This window comes from Leguminivora glycinivorella, chromosome 17 (assembly GCF_023078275.1).
Source record: "Leguminivora glycinivorella isolate SPB_JAAS2020 chromosome 17, LegGlyc_1.1, whole genome shotgun sequence".
Lineage (NCBI taxonomy): Eukaryota > Metazoa > Arthropoda > Insecta > Lepidoptera > Tortricidae > Leguminivora > Leguminivora glycinivorella.
The window spans coordinates 6,346,664-6,368,106 of NC_062987.1; the positions used below are offsets into that span (position 1 = coordinate 6,346,664).

At 36.3% G+C, this 21,443-nt stretch overlaps 1 protein-coding gene across 5 annotated transcripts in view; it reads left to right on the forward strand.

Annotated features, from left to right (window-relative positions):
- LOC125235221 (protein TIS11) overlaps window positions 1–21,443 on the forward strand; it is a 66,299-nt gene that overhangs the window by 15,356 nt on the left and 29,500 nt on the right. For 2 of the 5 annotated variants that reach the window (XM_048141701.1, XM_048141703.1), the window contains exon 2: window positions 3,440–3,475. The exons of the other annotated variants lie outside the window; for them this stretch is intronic. In XM_048141701.1, the coding sequence (XP_047997658.1) occupies window positions 3,440–3,475 (36 nt within the window). The remainder of the gene's footprint in view (window positions 1–3,439; window positions 3,476–21,443) is intronic. 5 annotated transcript variants of the gene reach the window in all.

Here is a 21,443-nt window from a genome sequence, read left to right on the forward strand (position 1 = left end):
CTCTTCAAAAATACCTCGTTTATGTATTTCAACATACATATTTAAAAACTTACGTTCTATACCTATGATCAAGCCGTAAGGTTGTACATTTAAACAATGTAAGTTCCCACTTATGCGTCGCGTGTCTCGGGGCGCGCAATCAGCCACCTGAGTGTAATTCAATTTTACATTTTGTATAGGAAGGACGTAAGGCGCGCCGCCAAGCGGCGCGGCGCGCGCCCCGCCGCCGCCACGCCACCTGGGGCGCGTCTTATCTTTCCTATACAAAATGTACGAGGAGACGTAATTACATCGGCGTGGCGCGGACGCCCCTGAGCATAAGTGGGAACGCTGCCTAAGTTAGTCGAATCAGAGGTGAACAATTTTCTAGCACGGTAATTTTATAATCGTATAATCATGAGCATATGAAATATTCTATCTCCACGCAACCATACCCAACACCAATATTTCAAAGTCATTAAGCGAGCAGGCAAAAACGCCGCAGTAAAAATAAAACTCAATTTCATAGCGTTGGTTCCATTAAACATAAACTTCTTGCTTCTCTCGTGTTTTCGAAACATCATCTTGGGTAACTTGCCCACTGAACCAGAACTGACTCGTTTAAAGATTGAGATTGAAGGAAAATTAAGTACAACCGAGGAAAACGTGACTCGACGAATGCCATATTTTTAATTCCACAAACGTAATCGCGTAGCGAACTATGAGTATGCAAATTTTAGTGTTGTTATTCCATTATTTAACGTACTAGCAAAACAATAAACGAACTGCGTACTTATCCAAGCGTGATACCACCATAACACTACGCCAGTAATATAACTAACGTAAAAACATTTATTTATTCAGCTAATTTGATACAGGTGAATTCCATAACAGGCAGCAGGTAGAGTTCGCCCTCGCTGCATCAAATCGGTGCTCACCGGCGTAACGCACACCTCTATACCTACGTGCTCAAGGGTCCGTGAAATGTACCGTCTCTGTTACTATCTGCCAACTTGGCTGACTGTTGTTTAACCATCTTGATCTTTGCGTTTGTTTATGTAATTATGCGAAAGCGAACCTTTAATTACGGAAAGCGATAAAAATTAAGTTAAAGTTTGATTACGAATGCTTTACAATAATTTAAGATGTACTAAAATCAGTAGTTACGTTTACGATGTCCTTAACTTACTTCTTCGTTACCGGTGCAATATGCCTCGTAATACGGTTGAAATGTTTCGTAATGCATTACAACATGAGACCCACGAGGTGGGTGAGGAGTCACCACCGTGACAAGCGGGGTGGTCTATGGCATGACGCGGAAAGCCATGCTTCGGTGCATTACAGCCGGGCCCGTGGAAAGCGATAACGAACCGCACATACAAGCACCCACATGAAAATACTTCTACATAGCGACAATAAAGTAATTACTTAGAGCTACGTGCTAAAGTAACCATTGTTACATAAAGAAAAACATCCGTTTGACGTAATTTGATAAGCTAGGCATCCTATACGAGTTCAGCTAAAAATAATTTCCTTAACGGCAGCTCTTTGAACTTAAAACCTTTGTTCCAAGTAGCTGCTCAGCGATACGGGCAGCTCAAATGACCATTTTAACTAAAAGAAAACATTCGTTTGACGCAATTTGATAACACAGGCATCCAAAACTAGTTCAGTTGGTTCAAATGTTATCACCGCGACTTAGATAATAATAACGACCCGAGTTCGTGTTTTGTAGCAGTTTGTTCAACTTGTATTTTGTCAACTCCGGATTATTTACAATATCTTAACAAGAAGTGGCTAAAAATAATCATTAACTGCCGCATCCGGAGGCGTTTTCTGTGAAGCGCTATAAAGAGTCGTGTACATATCCACTTATTCTTGGGTACCGACCGACGCTAAACATTCACACGACAATTTCAACGCATCGCTTTAATTGCGTTTTATTTATGATCTACTTTGCAATTCAAAAAAGGCACAGTTTGAACAAGTTTCCCTATTATCTTAGCGAATATTTAAACAGCAAGAGCTACATAATTTAAATTCCATAGTGGAAGTATTGCATGTATTCGCCTACGCTTGCACCGAGGCCGTATCGGTGCACTGCACTGACCCGCATCGCGCCAACGAAAGTGAAACTAGTCGTAATCGCCGGCTGTTCTCTACTTTTGTAATAGAACTAGCCACTGTGCCCAACGTATCTGATAATCGACTTGGAACCTTTGCGGCGAACTCCTTTGTTGGCTTTTTATAGCCTGTAAAATAAAAGGAATACATGAGAATCGCATTTGCTTCTTACCTTTCTCGGTTTAATACGAAAAAGCATTATCCAACCCTTTACAGAAGTAATATCAGTAGCGATTAGGTATATATTTTTAAGTATGCCTTTTGTTTTAAGTATTTATTATGATAAATTTCGTGTCTTAACGAATTCTTCCTTAATCAGTGATGAAATTACATCAGACTTTGAATTGATCTCGACGTCGCTGCCATAAATAATAATATAATTTAAACCCGCGGTACTTCGCCACATCAAGAGCCTCATGATTTAACACCCACAACCTTCGACGTAATCCTACGATGAATTATTTTTCCTCATAGTATTATTATAAATCGTCCTCCGCGTGTAAACAAATACATACCAAATATTAATAAGTAACGTTACAAAACTTTTAAGCGACATTTCAATTTAAAGTAATTAGTTGAAAAAAACATAAATGAAGAACGGATGTTGCACATCTGTTGCGTTAAGTCAGAATAACAGGCAATTAGTAAAGACGAAGCGACGGCCATATTCGCACAATGTGTCCCACACATTGGACCACTTCCCCCGCCCTCTGCCCTGCCAATCATCTCCATTTTAAATGTAAAGTTGCAAACCCGATTAAATTTCGTTGCGAGGCTCATATTTTAAAAGCGAACTTAAGCCTAATGGCTTGTACCTAATATTTACGGCACTCATTTTTAATCTACACCTCTAGTAAATTATCAGTGTAATATCATAGCGTTTTGCTTTATTACGATACAAACTGAGTTACGTCTTCGGCTCGGATCGTAGGTGTAGTTAATCCACTCGATTGCGTTTACGAAGGTTACCATTCGCCCATCGCATACCTCGCGCCGCGCACATTTCATGCGCCGTACGAAACACCATAGCCGTCATAAACTTAAATGCGTTAAATTAAACGAATTTCGATTGCCCTTTCATTAACAAAAGCGAGCGAAGACGAGCTTTTTACGATATCATAAAATATTGTTGAATGTAGGAGAATCGTCATAATATTCTTTTTCTTTTTTTTTTTAATTATCGAGAATCGTCATAATATGTATAAAGTTTTTTTAAAAGTAGTGACGATATGTATGCTTCCTCATTGTGACTTGTATATTTGTATTGGGTACATAAACTCCTATGCTGCTTATTTTAGGATTGTAATATTTATTTATATTTTTTTCTTTCTTCCAGGTAAGACTTGGGTCGCTTTCTTGCTCTACAACAACAGTACGTACCTACTTTTACTTTTATAAGAGGTCAGATGTCACATGGCAGCAGAAAGTAAAATTTAATTCAAGATCGATTTGATTCAACTCTGAGGTAACATTATTGAGTGACTATGAACTTTATTGTGGTTACATAGTGTGATAAAATGCACAAGTTATTGAATAACATGCTGAATAGACTAATTGGAGGACGGATCGTTCAATCGCATGATTAATGCAGCAGATAATTCTTCATTGCATCGTTTATCAAAAATGATCCAACCTTGTTATAGGAATATTAATACCTATTTTAATAAAGCTTAATAACTTAATAAGAAATTTAAATGCTCTTCAATAATTTGATGAATTGTGTAACGTAATAGGTACGCTATGTTTCTAAAATCAACGGTCGAGGCTCTCACAGAGACCCATTTTGTTCCAGTATCGTAATCGTAAGCTTTAGTCTGTCGCAATATGCCGTCTTCGAATGTGCCCTCTTAACCTTTAGCATTCATTCACATTATGGTGCTGGCTTTATTTGTTAAAATCAGTTACGTCTCCACCAAATATTTACTGCACTTATTTGACACAGTTGCCACATGGCTATTCAATGTGACCTACTTAGATGTAGGTATTAGAGCCAATGATCGGACAGCTATGAGGAGTTATGCAATAAGGCCTGTATTTTAGAGTATTAGTATTCCAAGTTGACCAGTTAGTAAGGAGCGCATTTAAATCAGAAGTTTATTATTCATCTCGGATCGAGCTAGCCACATTAGGCGACTGGTAGGTACTCGTAAGATGACGTCTCTGTGAGTGATGGATGTAATATACAATTATGTAAGCATGGATTAAATTGTTAGTAGCGAACAAATATATAATAATAGATACGTGAGTATTTACACAGTTATTTTTTAAACTTAGCAGCATAGTAGTTACTTCACAAAAGAGTAAGTAGTTATACTAGGTAATGCTTTTACCTTTAGGTACTATCAGCTGAAAAATTGCATGGAGAAATTATAAATGAATTCATTGATAAATTTTCCATGCACTTTTGCAGCTGATATTACATCAATATTACAGATTTACAGAACATAGCACTAGTAGTCACGTCATACGTTTTTGTTAGACCCCGTTATAATTTTTTAGGAAATCACAATACAGAACATAGCACTAGTAGTCACGTCATACGTTTTTGTTAGACCCCGTTATAATATTTTTAGGAAATCACTTCCAACTTACCTTTGAGTAATTGATAGAGTGTTTGTACCTAGAGAGTTTCCGCTTTACTCGAATACAATTATTATTCTTACTGTTCTTATTTACGTACCTAATTACTTAATTCGGATCCTTAAGTTTAACCGGGTTAATAGTATTTAGGTCCCTTAACAACAGAATTTAATGGTTTTGTTTATTGTCCCGTCGTAACAGTTATTACGAAACTGAACAAGTAATACTTAACTATGGAAAGAGAATGTGCCGTCAGCACACTGCGAAACCAAGGCTTTGTTTGTTATTCACAATGCCAGAAGACCCTGTAATTGGGATTGTTTACAAATAACTAGAATATGGAAAAGGGTAATATGACTTATGTCAGCTGTTCCATTGCCGTAATTGAGCTTATGGAAGTCATTGTTTTGTACGTAAGTGTAACGTAACGTACGCGTGGGCCCGTCGCTTGCGCCGAGGAGAAAGTAGCACAGCCGGCGGCAAGGCCGTCTCGGCGCTCTCCGACCTTCAGCGCCACACTTCCGGCATCCAAATACTAATAAATCTCACCAATAATAACAACACCTTTGCACTATTCCAATTGCAACGCCCGACGGCATACCCAACTTGATGTATGATTGGAAAGTAAAGGAAATTCGGAGCCTGGTTACATATTCTCTTTTCACATGCACAGGCGAGATTACTGCTCGAGGTACCAGTTTAATGAAAGCCGAGATTCGTAACATCTATGTGTAATCGAAAGCCGCTTTATACTGGTACTTCGAGCCTTCGACTGCAAATGGAATGACACCCCTGTCTATAGGCAAGCCCTTTACCCCGCCTAATCGCGTTGCGTAAATGGCGCCAGCTTAAAATTGTTATTGTAATTTGTTACACGATTAAATGACTTAACTGCTGTCAAAATGTAATTGGAATGAAAACTTGCAATGATTTTACTTTATGTAACGTTATTTTCCCATCCTGACGTAGGAAGTTACTGGCCCGCGCTACGTCAAATTATCTCTACCAAACATTTAATCCTAAAAAACCGGCCAAGAGCGTGTCGGGCCACGCTCAGTGTAGGGTTCCGTAGTTTTCCGTATTTTTCTCAAAAACTACTGAACCTATCAAGTTCAAAACAATTTTCCTAGAAAGTATTTATAAAGTTCTACTTACGTGATTTTTTTCATATTTTTTAAACATATGGTTCAAAAGTTAGAGGGGGGGGACGCACTTTTTTTTTCTTTAGGAGCGATTATTTCCGAAAATATTAATATTATCAAAAAACGATCTTAGTAAACCCTTATTCATTTTTTAATACCTATCCAACAATATATCACACGTTGGGGTTGGAATGAAAAAAAATATCAGCCCCCACTTTACATGTAGGGGGGGTACCCTAATAAAACATTTTTTTCGATTTCTTATTTTTGCACTTTGTTGGCGTGATTGATGTACATATTGGTACCAAATTTCAGCTTTCTAGTGCTAACAGTTACTGAGATTATCCGCGGACGGACGGACGGACGGACGGACGGACGGACGGACGGACGGACGGACAGACAGACATGGCGAAACTATAAGGGTTCCTAGTTGACTACGGAACCCTAAAAAGTGATAAACACAAAATAATTTGATGAATTTTGGATATATATTCCTACTCAACGAGAAATATGTGATTTATTTAGGCGTAACTGAAAACGAATTTCGTCAGACCAGGAAGTTACAGTCCACCAATATCAATTTCGTCATATGTAATCTGGCAATCGAAACCGGCGACCACTGCCAATACTTTTCCAGCATTACTTAACATTACGCGCTCCAAAAGACATCGATACTAAGTACATATTTGGTCATTTTTACCATTCGATTTCGTTACAATTGGAACCATACTAGTTATGAAAAAACCGGCCAAGAGCGTGTCGGGCCAGTCATACCGTAGTTTTCTGATTTTTCTCAAAAACTACTAAACCTATCAAGTTCAAAACAATTTTCCTAGAAAGTCTTTATAAAGTTCTACTTTTGTGATTTTTTTCATATTTTTTAAACATATGGTTCAAAAGTTAGAGGGGGGGGACGCACTTTTTTTTCCTTTAGGAGCGATTATTTCCGAAAATATTAATATTATCAAAAAACGATTTTAGTAAACCCTTATTCATTTTTAAATACCTATCCAACAATATATCACACGTTGGGGTTGGAATGAAAAAAAAAATCCGCCCCCACTTTACATGTAGGGGGGGTACCCTAAAAAAACATTTTCTTCCATTTTTTATTTTTGCACTTTGTTGGCGTGATTGATATACATATTGGTACCAAATTTCAGCTTTCTAGTGCTAACGGTTACTGAGATTATCCGCGGACGGACGGACGGACAGACAGACATGGCGAAACTATAAGGGTTCCTAGTTGACTACGGAACCCTAAAAAAAGCTGCACTTTTAGATGGAAGCAAGCCGCTTTGCATGGTGATAGTAGACGTCTTAGTAAACGATTTTTTCCGAGGATATCTAAATTTCATCCCTTAGGAAGCCGAGCGTAGCGAGGTGTTTTATGAAAATGAAAAAAATTCTATCTTTTTATTGTATCGTCCGATTTTGACAAAACGTATCTCAAATGAAAGGTATTGCTTTATGAAATTTGAAAAAAAAATATACATACATACATACAATCACACCTGTATCCCATAAAGGTTGTAAGCAGAGATCGCTCTTGAAACTATAAAGCTTCAGTCTGCCACTCCTTAAATAAGGGGTTGAAAGTCTCCGAAACTGTACATTGCAGTGACAGATTGCCAGCTCTCGCCTACGCCACAATTTAACCCATATCCCACAGTCGCCTTCTATCGACACCCACGGGAAGAAAGGTATGGTGAAATTATGTAACCCGTCACCACACAGGGGAAAAAAAACATATTATAAAAAAAATTAGAAAAAAAAATAAGAAAAGTAAATTTACGTCTCGCACTGAATAACTTCAAAGAATGACAGACAAAATGTACAATGTCGATATATGAGTTTTTTTAAATCAAAAACAGATAAATTCATAGTTGAAAACTAAAGACCGCATCAAAATCGGATTAGCATTTTTTAAGATACAACTTGCCAAAGTTGGGAAAATTTGCTTTATATGGCCACTTTGAAATTCCTTTGCCAGAATGTCAGAAATAATATATTTTTCTTACACAGAAAAGTACATAGTGACAGTAGAACTCAAAATAAAATAAAAAATTCCGAGGATATCATAATTTCATCCCTTAGGACGACGAGCGTAGCGAGGTCTGTTACGAAAACCGAAAAAAAAAATCAAATTTTTTTGTACGTCGTCCGATTTTGACAAAACATATTTCAATTGAAAGGTATTGATTTATGTAATTTAAAAAAAATATTGAAAAAAATGGGAAAAAAATGTAAGATTGTTTTAAAAAAAACTTAAATTTTCGTATCACACTGAATAACTGCAAAAAACGGTAGACACGATGTATAATATCGATATATGAATTTTTGAAATTAAAGACAAATAGATTGATGATTATAAACTAAAAACCGAATCGAAATCGGATCAGTAGTTTTTAAGATACGAGTTGTCAAAGTTGGCTTAGTTTGTTTATATGGTCGCTTATAAATTCCTTAGCTAGAAAGTCAGAAACATTATATTTTTCTTACAGTTATAAGTATGCATTGGTAATAGACATCATATTAAACGATTATTTCCAAGGATATAAAAAAATCATCCCTTAGAAACCCTTAGAAAGACGATCCAATAAAAAAAACTTTTTTTTTTGTTTTTCGTAACAGATCTCGCTACGCTCGGCTTTCTAAGAGGCGAAATTTTTATATCCTCGTAAAAAATTGTTTATTATGATGTCTATTATAAATGCATACTTCTAACTGTAAGAAAAATATAATGTTTCTGACTTTCTAGCTAAGGAATTTATAAGCGACCATATAAACAAACTAAGCCAACTTTGACAACTCTTATCTTAAAAACTACTGATCCGATTTCGATACAGTTTTTAGTTTATAATCATGAATCTATTTGTCTTTAATTTTAAAAATTCATATATCGATATTATACATCGTGTCTACCGTTTTTTGCAGTTATTCAGTGTGATACGAAAATTTAAGTTTTTTTTAAAACAATCTTACATTTTTTTCCCATTTTTTTTCAATATTTTTTTTAAATTACATAAATCAATACCTTTCAATTGAAATATGTTTTGTCAAAATCGGACGACGTACAAAAAAATTAGATTTTTTTTTCGGTTTTCGTAACAGACCTCGCTACGCTCGTCGTCCTAAGGGATGAAATTATGATATCCTCGGAATTTTTTATTATATTTTGAGTTGTACTGTCACTATGTACTTTTCTGTGTAAGAAAAATATATTATTTCTGACATTCTGGCAAAGGAATTTCAAAGTGGCCATATAAAGCAAATTTTCCCAACTTTGGCAAGTTGTATCTTAAAAAATGCTAATCCGATTTTGATGCGGCGGAAACTAAAGAGTTTTCAACTATGAATTTATCTGTTTTTGATTTAAAAAAACTCATATATCGACATTGTACATTTTGTCTGTCATTCTTTGAAGTTATTCAGCGCGAGACGTAATTTTTTTTTTAATTTTCTTCTTACTTTTTTTATAATAATTTTTGTTTCAAATTTTTTTTAAATTACATAAAGCAATACCTTTTATTTGAGATACGTTTTGTCAACATCGGACGATACAATAAAAAGATAGATTTTTTTTTATTTTCATAAAACACCTCGCTACGCTCGGTTTCCTAAGGGATGAAATTTCGATATCCTCGGAAAAAATCGTTTACTATGATGTCTACTATCACCATGCAAAGCGGCTTGCTTCCATCCAAAAGTGCAGCTTTTGGCCAAAAATCTCCATAACAAGTATGACTAATTGAAAAACAAACAATATAACAACTATAAATAAACTTAGAACTAAGGATAAATAAAACACATAAATGAAATTAAATTAACTTATAAACAAACTTTCGTTACATGCACTTTTCGTCACCTGCGAATTAATTATTTATAACATTCTATGCTCTTTCTGCAAAAAAGAATATTTATAAATGAGAAAAAACAACTGTTTTCTGTTTCTAAAAACAACCAGTTGTACATAACACATTAATTTGGCCCGAAATGTGGCCTCTTTACGTAATCAAGGTTAATGAAAGTGTATTCTGCTATAATTTCGAAATGTGCATAAAATGTACTTGAGTCATTAATGGCGTCCCTCGTGACAATCGGAACGTGTGATTGCACCATCCGAGTCCGTCGCGTGTGTCACGCGGCCACCGTTCCACTCCACACTCCGTAGATCCGCTAGTCTACTCTAACTATTCAGATGTTATAAACGGCTATTTTTGATAGATATTTGGTCTGACTCCCTCTAATACATGTTTCGGCCTCGCAAATCTTGTGTGTTGATGTTGACTCCTCCTTGACAATGCTTCCATCGTGAAGAGCTATCACGGGAATGGAATACTAACATTTCGAAGTGCAGTCTTTAAAGCAAGTTTGTTAAGATGTTAATTTCTCAACGACCACACAAAGAGACGATGCACGATAGCACGATCCACAATGGGATTATCTTTAAGCATCTATACCTATAAATCTTCCGCTAGGAGCCTCTTAGCAACAGTCAGGGTAGATCAACCATCAGAATAAAATAAACCTGATAGACATATTAATTTCGTATTCCTCATTTCATTATTCCGTACCTTTTTGGTTGGGTTGAGTCCCTCTGGGTTTTTTTACTATGTCGCTTAGAGCCATTTTATTCTTGGTATCATCTGTTAAGAGGATACGGTAGCGAAAATGCTAAAATGGAAAGGAGCCCCCCTTTCAACTTGGGAATTTTAGTTAAATATACAAGTGTTATTAACTAGATTTATCGAAAAAAAATTGTCCATTAAGAACAACTCAGTCAAAAGATATTTACAAAAATTCTTTAAAATCGAGGTTCCACTCTCGACTCTTTCCTCCTTCAAAACTTAATCAATCGGAACGAAATTTGAGAATCTGAATAACAATGAAATAATCTATGTCGGACCGTTTAGCTTTTTTGGTTAATTGTTACCAATCTTGAGTATCACACCTTTTTTTGCGCCACAATGAAAAAGGCCGTTTTTAGAAATTTTTGATTGGCTCTAGAATTTTTTAAAAGCAGAATATCAAAAAAATCAAAACGGTCCGACACAGATAAAAATAATAACAATCTGTGTTGAAAAAATCATTGCTCTATCTTCAAAAACCAGGGAGGAAATAGTCGAGAGCGTTTGTATGGAGAATTGACCCCTACCGTATCGTCTTAATGTATCTATAACATATTTACTAATCGCTAAATGCACGGATGCACAATATCACGCAACATTGTTTACTACGCACGCAATGAACACATACGTTCATTGATTGATTCTGTTGACACAAAATGTAGAATCGCTTGTGTTATTTTTGCAGCGGTAGTAACATTCTCTGCTAATGAGTTGAAAAAAGTGTAATCAAGGTTACGGTCACATCATTCGCTTTAGTTTACTTTTACTAATGACTTATTGTTATTTTATTACTATTACGCGGAATTAGGTAGTATAGGTACTTTTAACTCACGTGTAGGTTAGTTTCTAACAACGTGGCGCTTTTTAAGGATAATGTAAGCGTTTTTTGCTTTTAATTGGAAATCGTTTATCGTGGCTGTTCCAGTCAGTCTGTTTTTAGTGTTTTTACAGAATATGAGTCAGTTGACTTCATGTGTATTTTCAATTTGATATTTATAGAGTTCCAAATTATTATTTATTTATAGTTATTACGGATTAGTTTAATGTGACGAAGTCAACACGAATCACAATTTACTGCCATATAAAAAAATACTATATCTGTCCATTTCGTCGAACTCAGATGGCTAATAGGCAAAGATGAGACACTTGCAGTGGACGTAGAACTTATGTGTCATGAATAATAAGTAGCCGTTTTCTATTCTGATATCAAAGTAAATTCCATGTAGGATATAAACAACTTGATACACAAAGGGCACTCGCATGTTTTTTTCTCCCGAGGCACACAACGCATTAAACTCAAACAACATAACTCGTTTTGTTGGCCAGTTCGTTTTAGCGAGTCTCTGCGCGGAGTCGCCGCGCCAACACGCCGACGCCGCCGGACTCACCAAACGAGTTATAAATATTTAATTAATATTTGACTGGCGAACTCCGCTTCAAGGTCACGCTCCTTCATACATATGAATAAGCTTTTTTGCCAATTTCAACGAAATTGTAATGACTTGTCTAAAACCATTTTTTTCCACGCCCAGCAACAGCCATTAGTTAACTTTATCTTTCGTTGAATGGATTAAGATTAGAAGTAAACGTAATTAGATAGGTTCATTTATTTGGATGGTTATTTTATCAGGACCGGTTCTAGAAACAGAAGCTCCTTACAACTTATCGATGTTGACAATGGAATTAAAGTTAGAATTAGAACAAAAGGTCGCTTATCAATATAGCATGTCTGTAAATGAACTTGGACATTATAAATAGGGATTGCTCAAGTTAACTATCATCGTCCTGTGGCATAGAACCCGTAGTAAGTTCACAGTTTGGGTAAGCCAAGCAAAAAAGGCTTTTTAACATCTTAATGATTTCTGTATATTATGGATTTCTTAACACCTTAATGTTTTTCTGATGACCGCTGCTCCCGTCAGTAATTCTTGTTTAATTCTTGAAAGGCCTACCTGCTCTACTTTTTTCACCGTATAGGTACTATGTAGTCAACCATAACTAATCTCATTTACCTACTTGCTATGTAGTCAAAGTAAAATTTGGCATTGACTAGCTAACTTTGTTTGTCACATTTAGAAGTAAACCGCTCAATCGGACATGAGGTGAAGGCTCATCATTAATATGCCCATTATTCATCAATTCTGCTCATTAAAAATTGTACCTGCTGCATGTTGCCCAATGGCGATCTTGACTTCTTTTTTGATACAAATTAATGGTTTCGGCCTTGGAAATAGGCGTGAAGTCGATGATCTTTTACGACGCCCTTTATTAGCTACAAGCGATATGAAATTATAAACCAGAAAGTTTCTTAATTTGAGATACTGTCAACACACGTGACGCTTATACATATAGGACCTTTGTGAATTGATACAGACGTAAATGCTAGGTTTTACGGCGTAAACATACGTACCGCACTAAGGCCCTTTTTCGATATCTGATTACGACAAATAACATATATATTATAAATTAGCTTTTGCCCGCGGCTTTGCTCGCATAAGAAAGAGACAAAAAGTAGCTATGTCACTCTCCATCTCTTCAACTATCTCCACTTAAGAAAACACGACAAGTCGTCGCTCCGTTTTGCCGTGAAGGACGGACAAACAAACAGACACACACACTTTCCCATTTATAATATTATACAGTAGGTATATAGTATAGTATATAGTATGGATATATAGCATGAATTAGGATAGTAAATAACTATAGTTATAGAGATATGAAAGTTAAATAATATTCTACGACATTGGCGACCGGTCTGGCTCAGTCGGTACTGTCGGTAGTGACCCTGCCTGCTGAGCCGCGGTCCTGGATTCGAATCCCGGTAAGGGCATTTATTTGTGTGATGATCACAGATATTTGTTCCTGAGTCATGGATGTTTTCTATGTATATACGTATGTATTTATATATTTAAGTAATGTATATCGTCGCTTAGCACTTATAGTACAAGCTTTGCTTAGTTTGGGGCTAAGTTGATCTGTGTAAGGTGTCCCCATTATTTATTTATTTATTTATTGTTTTTACACAGATTGACTGAGTCCCACGGTAAAGCACACGTAGGCTTGTGGTGTGGGTATTCAACTACTCAGATACGATATACATAATATACAAAGTATATATTATAAGTATTTACTTTACATAGAAAACATCCATGACTCAGGAACAATCTGTGTTCGTCCCACAAATAAATGCCCTTACCGGGATTCGAACCCAGGACAGCAGGCAGCGTCACTAACCTCAGCTAGACTGGTCAGTTACTGAATTTTAGTTTTATAAGTCTTGTAACCTGTCGACGTCAATGAATAGTTTAGGATATTATCAAGTCATCAAAACCGTTTCGTCAAGACAAAATGAGAGATAACATTGTAGTAAAAGCATAGTTAGCTATCTGCACAGGATCGGTAGGTTTTACTCGCTTGTATGTACAGTCAAGTGTAAAAATATGGGTGTACACATCTTACTCAAAAATATGTCCCATAGGACCTTAGTCCGGTGATCTAAAATTTATTACACGACTGAATACAACATCAGCAAACTCGCATTGAACGTTATTGAGTCGTCTAAGTATTATTACCTCTCGTCACTAGATGGAGTGACTGTGTGTGTATAACGTACGTGATATAATTAGAATAGCCACTTGAGTGCGGGCTAGTCATACGCTCAAAAAACCAGTGTAAGGGCGCTCTCCGGAACCATGATCTTCTTACGCGTCTGGACGGCACATTTTAGACTGGTTACGTAGCCGTATTCAACTCGTGTGCACTCCGTAACCACATGGTATCGTTAATGAAACTTATGAATAAATGGCGTTGTTGGTAAAACGAAAAGCAATATGTGAAGCCTGGCGTCCACTAAGCGATTCGTCACTAATGCACGCACTTTCATAACAAATTCAGAAGGCGAATAACCCTTAAGAGGATACGATACCGAAGCACGAATTCAAATTTGAGATTTTTAGATCTTTATCGCCGTCGCGCTGATAGACGGAGAGCTGGCAGGATTTTGGAGTAGGTCCTTGAGGCAACCTGGAAAGGTGCTCAGATGCTTCTCTGATCATAGCCAACATCAGGTCTGCAAGTCTGGCAGCTGGGGAGCGGGGCTTTATCGAGCTATGAATTTTTAAAGATTTAATTTTTTGAGGCCCAAAAAAGGTGTTTGAGGCAACCTGGAATTATTTAAAAGTGAAAATAGAGTTCCTCAGAAGTCGCATAGTATTTATGCCAGATCATTTGGCCGGGTCCTTCACCGTGCCAGAACGGTACAAAGTGGTAAAAAAAAAATTCCAAAAAAGGTTCTTGAGGCAGTCTGTCATTTTTACCAGTGAAAGATGAGGGTCTAAATAGCCATGGAAAAATAATGCCATGACACGAGGTGGGGTCCGTACCCTGCCATTCGATCTTGAAAGTAATTTTTTTAGTTTTTCGTAAATAACTCGTAAACGGTGGCCCACAGCAAAAAAATATGTTAAACAGAAAATATCTACATAAAATTTCCTACAAGAAAGGTTATGTACGTTTTTTCGATAGGATCAATATATAAATGGATAATTTAGTAAGAAAGTTTTTTTTAATCGATTACATGCTCCGTTTTTCGTCAATACCTCGTAAACGGTGGCCCACAGCAAAAAATTATGTTAAACAGAAAATATCTACATAAAATTTCCTATAAGAAAGGTTATATAACTTTTTTCGCTAGGATCAATTTTTTAGTTGGAAAGTATTTTTAAATACATATTTGAGCCGTTTTTTGTTGATAACTCAAAAACCGTGGCTCACAGCCAAAAATAATGTTAGACAGAATTAATCTACATAATATTTTCTACAAGAAAGGTTCTATAAGATTTTTCGCTAGGATCAATATTTTAGTTGGAAAGTATTTTTAAATAGATTTCATGGGCCGTTTTTTGTTAATAACTCGAAATCGGTGGCTCACAGCCAAAAATAATGTTATACAGAATTAATATACATAATATTTCCTACAAGAAAGGTTCTATAACATTTTTCGCTAGAATCAATATTTTAGTTGGAAAGTATTTTTGAATAGCTTTCATGGGCCGTTTTTTGTTAATAACTCGAAATTGGTGGCTCACAGCCAAAACTAATGTTTCACAGAATTAATCTTCATAATATTTCCTACAAGAAAGATTCTATAATATTTTTCGCTAGGATCAATATTTTAGTTGGAAAGTATTTTTCCAACTTCCCGGACCGCCGGCGAGTCGATCAGGGACGCTCCGGGCCTTAGGCCCTACGCGGAGCTCGGCCTTCGGCCTTCGCTCGGCTCCGAAGCTCCACCGTCGGGCCTTCGGCCCGCCGGTTACGCTTGTTTAAGACACTTTTGTAAGGAAATTGTATGGGAGCACTTTATGCCCGCAGTGAAATTACTTGGATTTGGCCCGGGTGGGAGCCAAAATTTTTTGATGCAACTTTTTTCTACTCGGGCTCCTGTATGACATTTGATCGAGCACCCCCCGGCTATCTCTTACGGTTTAAAAGTTGCCATACAAAAATAGTGGAATTTTTTTTCACATTTGTAGCATTTTTCAAAATTTTTTTATATCATTCTAATCTAGACCCTAGAGAGATTCTATGACCAAAATTCGAGCACTCTAGGATAAACTTGAAAAATCGACAAAAAAAAAGTCGGCCAGTTTGAAAAAAAAAATGGCGGCCTCAAAAACTGCCCAGGGTCCTCTATGACATTTGGTCGAGCGCCCCCCCCAATATCTCCCCCCGTTTAGCCAGGCCGTCCAACATTTTTTGACCCAAGAGTCGCAGACTAGATTCCATATTTTTCCCACACGTCTCCCCGCTTCCTCTATACAAAGACACTTTGACCGTCGAAATCGGTTTAGCCGTTCTCCAGATATAGGGAGAGGTTAGAAATCAGTGGGGTTGCAGCTATATATAAGACCGTATGCCTGTTTGCCACCCACGGGATCAAGATTTGTTAAGTCGCAGTATACAGCATTTCTCGGAACTATCTAGCTACTTACGAAAGCAAGGAGCGCCGGACGATCGAACGCAAGTCCGTTGTCTACGAGCGCTCGGCGCAGACTGAGCGGGCCCGTATCAACACAGTGTATTTTATTCGAATTTTAGGTGCTTTAAAAAAATGTCTGTCGACAGAAAGGTATGTCCTATATGTATATTTTTTTTCTTATATGTCAACAAGAAGTTCTAGTTTAGGATAATATTATTTAAGAGTTACAATAAATGCAGGAATCGCAGGAAAAATACATAATGTAAACCTCTTTTTATCGAAAAAATGGGGAAGATACGGAAGGTTATTTAAATTTATCCACCGTTTTAAATAAATCTTAAAATGTCAAACTATGATTACCTCGTACAGCACGGGGAGCATGGTCGCGCGATAGACGATAAAATAGCAGGCCGTCCCTATCGCACTATTTGTAAGTGCGATATCCGGACGGCCTGATATTTTATCGTCTATCGCGCGACCATGCTTCCCGTGCTGGATATAACAAATAGGATTATGATAGATCATTTATTACCCCAAATCTTATACTTTTAAACGAGCAATTCTTGTATATTTATTTATTTATTTATATATATATTTATTTACACTGACGATCTCGGAAACCGCTCTAACGATTTCGCAGAAATTTGTTATGTGGGGGTTTTTGGGGGTGAAAAATCGGTCTAACTTATCCTTAGGTCCCGGAAAACGCGAATTTTCGAGTTTTCATGAGTTTTTCTTCGCGCGCCATCTCGTGTGCAGTAGTTGTACTGTTAAGACAGAATTCTTTCGGTCGATGTAAGTACTATTTATTGCAAACACTAGATGGCGACACAGGTCAAGGCTAAAACGAATAGAAAAATACACTATTTGAGTTTTTGTGGCGAAATGCGCGCCATCTCGTGTGGAGTAGTTGTGTTGTTAAGGCTGAGAATTCTTTCGCTCGATGTAGGTACTATTCATTTTTGAACTAGATGGCGACACATGTCAAGGATACGAAACAGAACCGAGCGAAGCTCGGTTGCCCAGATATTAACATATTTAACAGCACAATCACGATTCTAAATGAGTGATCCCACTACGAAATTTGAAAACTTCTACCGAAAAAACTGATTTGTTTTAAGTATAAAAAGACATATTTTAAAATATTATATTATGATTAACTAGCTTAGGATATGTTCTTTTAGGATCATTATCAGTTTTTTAATAATCACTTAAGTATAGTTTCTTTATAGTTTTGAATGAAAAATGTTACATTTTGCAAAAAACGCTCTTCTTTAGGAATAAGGCCTCTTAACCTTGGTTGATTCCGTTTCGCGCTACTTAGATAGAGGGATGCAGGTGGACGTGCTGTACTTTGATTTCAAAAAAGCCTTTGATCGCGTAGATAACGATGTACTCTTAAGCAAATTATGCAGCATTGGTTTAATATTATTTGTGGTAATGGGGCACCGTTTTTGATGTTATTAACAAAAAGCGGCCCATGTAATCTATTTCAAAATACTTTCCAACTAAAATACTGATCCTAGCGAAAAAACGTATAGAAAGAACCTTTCTTATAGGAAATTTTATGTAGATTTTATTCTCGCGAACATTTTATTTAGCTGTGGGCCACCGTTACAAAAAACGGCCCATGAAATCTATTTAAAAATATTTTCCAACTAAAATATTGATCTTAGCGAAAAATATTATAGAACCTTTCTTGTAGGAAATATTATGACGATTAATTCTGTATACCATTATTTTTTGCTGTGAGCCACCGTTTTTGAGTTATCAACAAAAAGCGGCCCATTTAAAAATACTTTCCAACTAAAATATTGATTCTAGCGAAAAAACGTATAGAACCTTTCTTGTAGGAAATCTTAGGTAGATTTTTTTCTCGTGAACATTTTATTTAGCTGAAGGCCACCTTTTACGAGGTATTTACAAAAAACAGCCCATGAAATCTATTTAAAAATACTTCCCAACTAAACTATTGATCCTAGCGAAAACTATTATAGAACCTTTCTTGTAGGAAATATTATGAAGATTAATTCTGTGTAACATTAGTTTTGGCTGTGGGCCACCGATTTCGAGTTATTAACAAAAAACGGCCCATGAAATCTATTTAAAAATACTTTCGAACTAAAATATTGTTTCTAGCGAAAAATGTTATAGAACCCTTCTTGTAGGAAATATTATGTAGATTAATTTTGTGTAACATTAGTTTTGGCTGTGAGCCACCGATTTCGAGTTATTAAAAAAAACGGCCCATGTAATCTATTTAAAAATACTTTCCAACTAAAATATTGTTTCTAGCGAAAAATGTTATAGAACCTTTCTTGTGGGAAATATTATGTAGATTAATTATGTGTAACATTATTTTTGGCTGTGAGCCACCGATTTCGAGTTATTAACAAAAAACTGCCCATGAAATGTATTTAAAAATACTTTCCAACTAAAATACTGATTCTAGCGAAAAAACGTATACAACCTTTCTTGTAGGAAATATTATGTAGATTAATTCTGTCTAACATTATTTTTGGCTGTGAGCCACCGTTTTTGAGTTATCAACAAAAAACGGCCCAAATATCTATTTAAAAATACTTTCCAACTAAAAAATTTATCCTAGCGAAAAAAGTTATATAATCTTTCTTATAGGAAATTTTATGTAGATATTTTCTGTTTAACATAATTTATTGCTGTGGGCCACCGTTTACGAGGTATTGACGAAAAACGGAGCATGTAATCGATTAAAAAAAACTTTCTTACTAAATTATCCATTTATATATTGATCCTATCGAAAAAACGTACATAACCTTTCTTGTAGGAAATTTTATGTAGATATTTTCTGTTTAACATATTTTTTTGCTGTGGGCCACAGTTTACGAGTTATTTACGAAAAACTAAAAAATTGACTTTCAAGATCGAATGGCAGGGTACGGACCCCACCTCGTGTCATGGCATTATTTTTCCATGGCTATTTAGACCCTCATCTTTCACTGGTAAAAATGACAGACTGCCTCAAGAACCTTTTTTGGAATTTTTTTTTACCACTTTGTACCGTTCTGGCACGGTGAAGGACCCGGCCAAATGATCTGGCATAAATACTATGCGACTTCTGAGGAACTCTATTTTCACTTTTTAATAATTCCAGGTTGCCTCAAACACCTTTTTTGGGCCTCAAAAAATTAAATCTTTAAAAATTCATAGCTCGATAAAGCCCCGCTCCCTAGCTGCCAGACTTGCAGACCTGATGTTGGCTATGATCAGAGAAGCATCTGAGCACCTTTCCAGGTTGCCTCAAGGACCTACTCCAAAATCCTGCCAGCTCTTGGACCATGACGGGGGTGGAACCCATAGAGAGGCCCTGTGTGCGTGCGCGTGGCGCACGCACACAACCGCGTCCGCCGCCGGCGCAAGTAGCTACTCGCGATCGAGCGCTCTCTATATTTCTCTAGTTTCGGACTTCTGATGCGACCGAGCGGCACCGCCCCCGACTGCGCGATGGCAATAAACACAAAAATCACAAATTTGAATTCGTGCTTGCCTACCTTATCGTGTTAGTTCTTCATTATTAATAAATCATTTTAATTGTTGAATGTTGATTAGAACTGTTATCTGGGACATTTTTATTTTTGTCAAAGTTGTACGTCCACCCGACTTTTTTATAATTTGGAAATTTTTATGTGGTTTCCACTCAGAATCGTGAGCTCTTTCACTCCCAATAGGAAAAAAAAGTCTCCCAAATTTTTTCCCATTCCGTTACCATTTTTAGGGTTCCGTAGTCGACTAGGAACCTTTATAGTTTCGCCATGTCTGTCTGTCCGTCCGTCCGTCCGTCCGTCCGTCCGCGGATAATCTCAGTAACCGTAAGCACTAGAAAGCTGAAATTTGGTACTAATATGTATATCAATCACGCCAACAAAGTGCAAAAATAAAAAATGGAAAAAAATGTTTTATTAGGGTACCCCCCTACATGTAAAGTAGGGGCTGATATTTTTTTTCATTCCAACCTCAACGTGTGATAAATTGTTGGATAGGTATTTAAAAATGAATAAGGGTTTACTAAGATCGTTTTCTGATAATGTTAATATTTTCGGAAATAATCGCTCCTAAAGGAAAAAAAGTGCGTTCCCCCCCCCCCCCCTAACTTTTGAACCATATGTTTAAAAATTATGAAAAAAATTACAAAAGTAGAACTTTATAAAGACTTTCTAGGAAAATTATTTTGAACTTGATGGGTTCAGTAGTTTTTGAGAAAAATACGGAAAACTACGGAACCCGGCCGGTTTTTTTTTCATACGTTTTGTATGGCAGTAACGGAATGGAAGGTTTGAAAAATGTATGGATATCTTAAGACATTTTTTTTACTTCCTATCAGGCAGGATCGAAAGACCTTGAGATTCTGAGTATGAATCGCGTAAAAAACACTCATGTTACAAAAGAACAGGGGTGAACAACTTTAAAAAAAATGGCTCATCTGGCCGGCAGCCATAAGGCCATAACAGATAATAGTAATTATGTGTTGAAATGAAATGAAAATGAAATATTTATTTTTCAAGTAGGCATATTACAATGAACATGTGAACGTCAAGTTTCAGTAAATAACTAATTTCGGTGTTTTTCTCAATTTCATGAGTAAAAATTACTCTAGACAATGAAATAAAACTATGGAAACGTTAATTAATCCGTTTTCATAATTTTATTTCATGAGTAACTATCGTGGTAACCGAAGACAATATTACTCTAGAAAATGTTTTGTCAAATACCTAGCTACATTACCTTTTATTTTTTATATTAAGTACATGTTTTTTTTTATTATTATTATTTATTTATTCATAATAAACAATTACACTTATGCTGTACAATTAATGCGCCAAACGGGAATAACCAGTTTGTTGGCGCTGCGCTCAGTTCTAACTTTAATCCTTACTGGTTGATAGGTAACTGTTTACATGTTGTGTCTTATGTGAATACTATTGTTAGTAGAGATAAAGCATGCAACTATGTATATATATGTATTTGTTT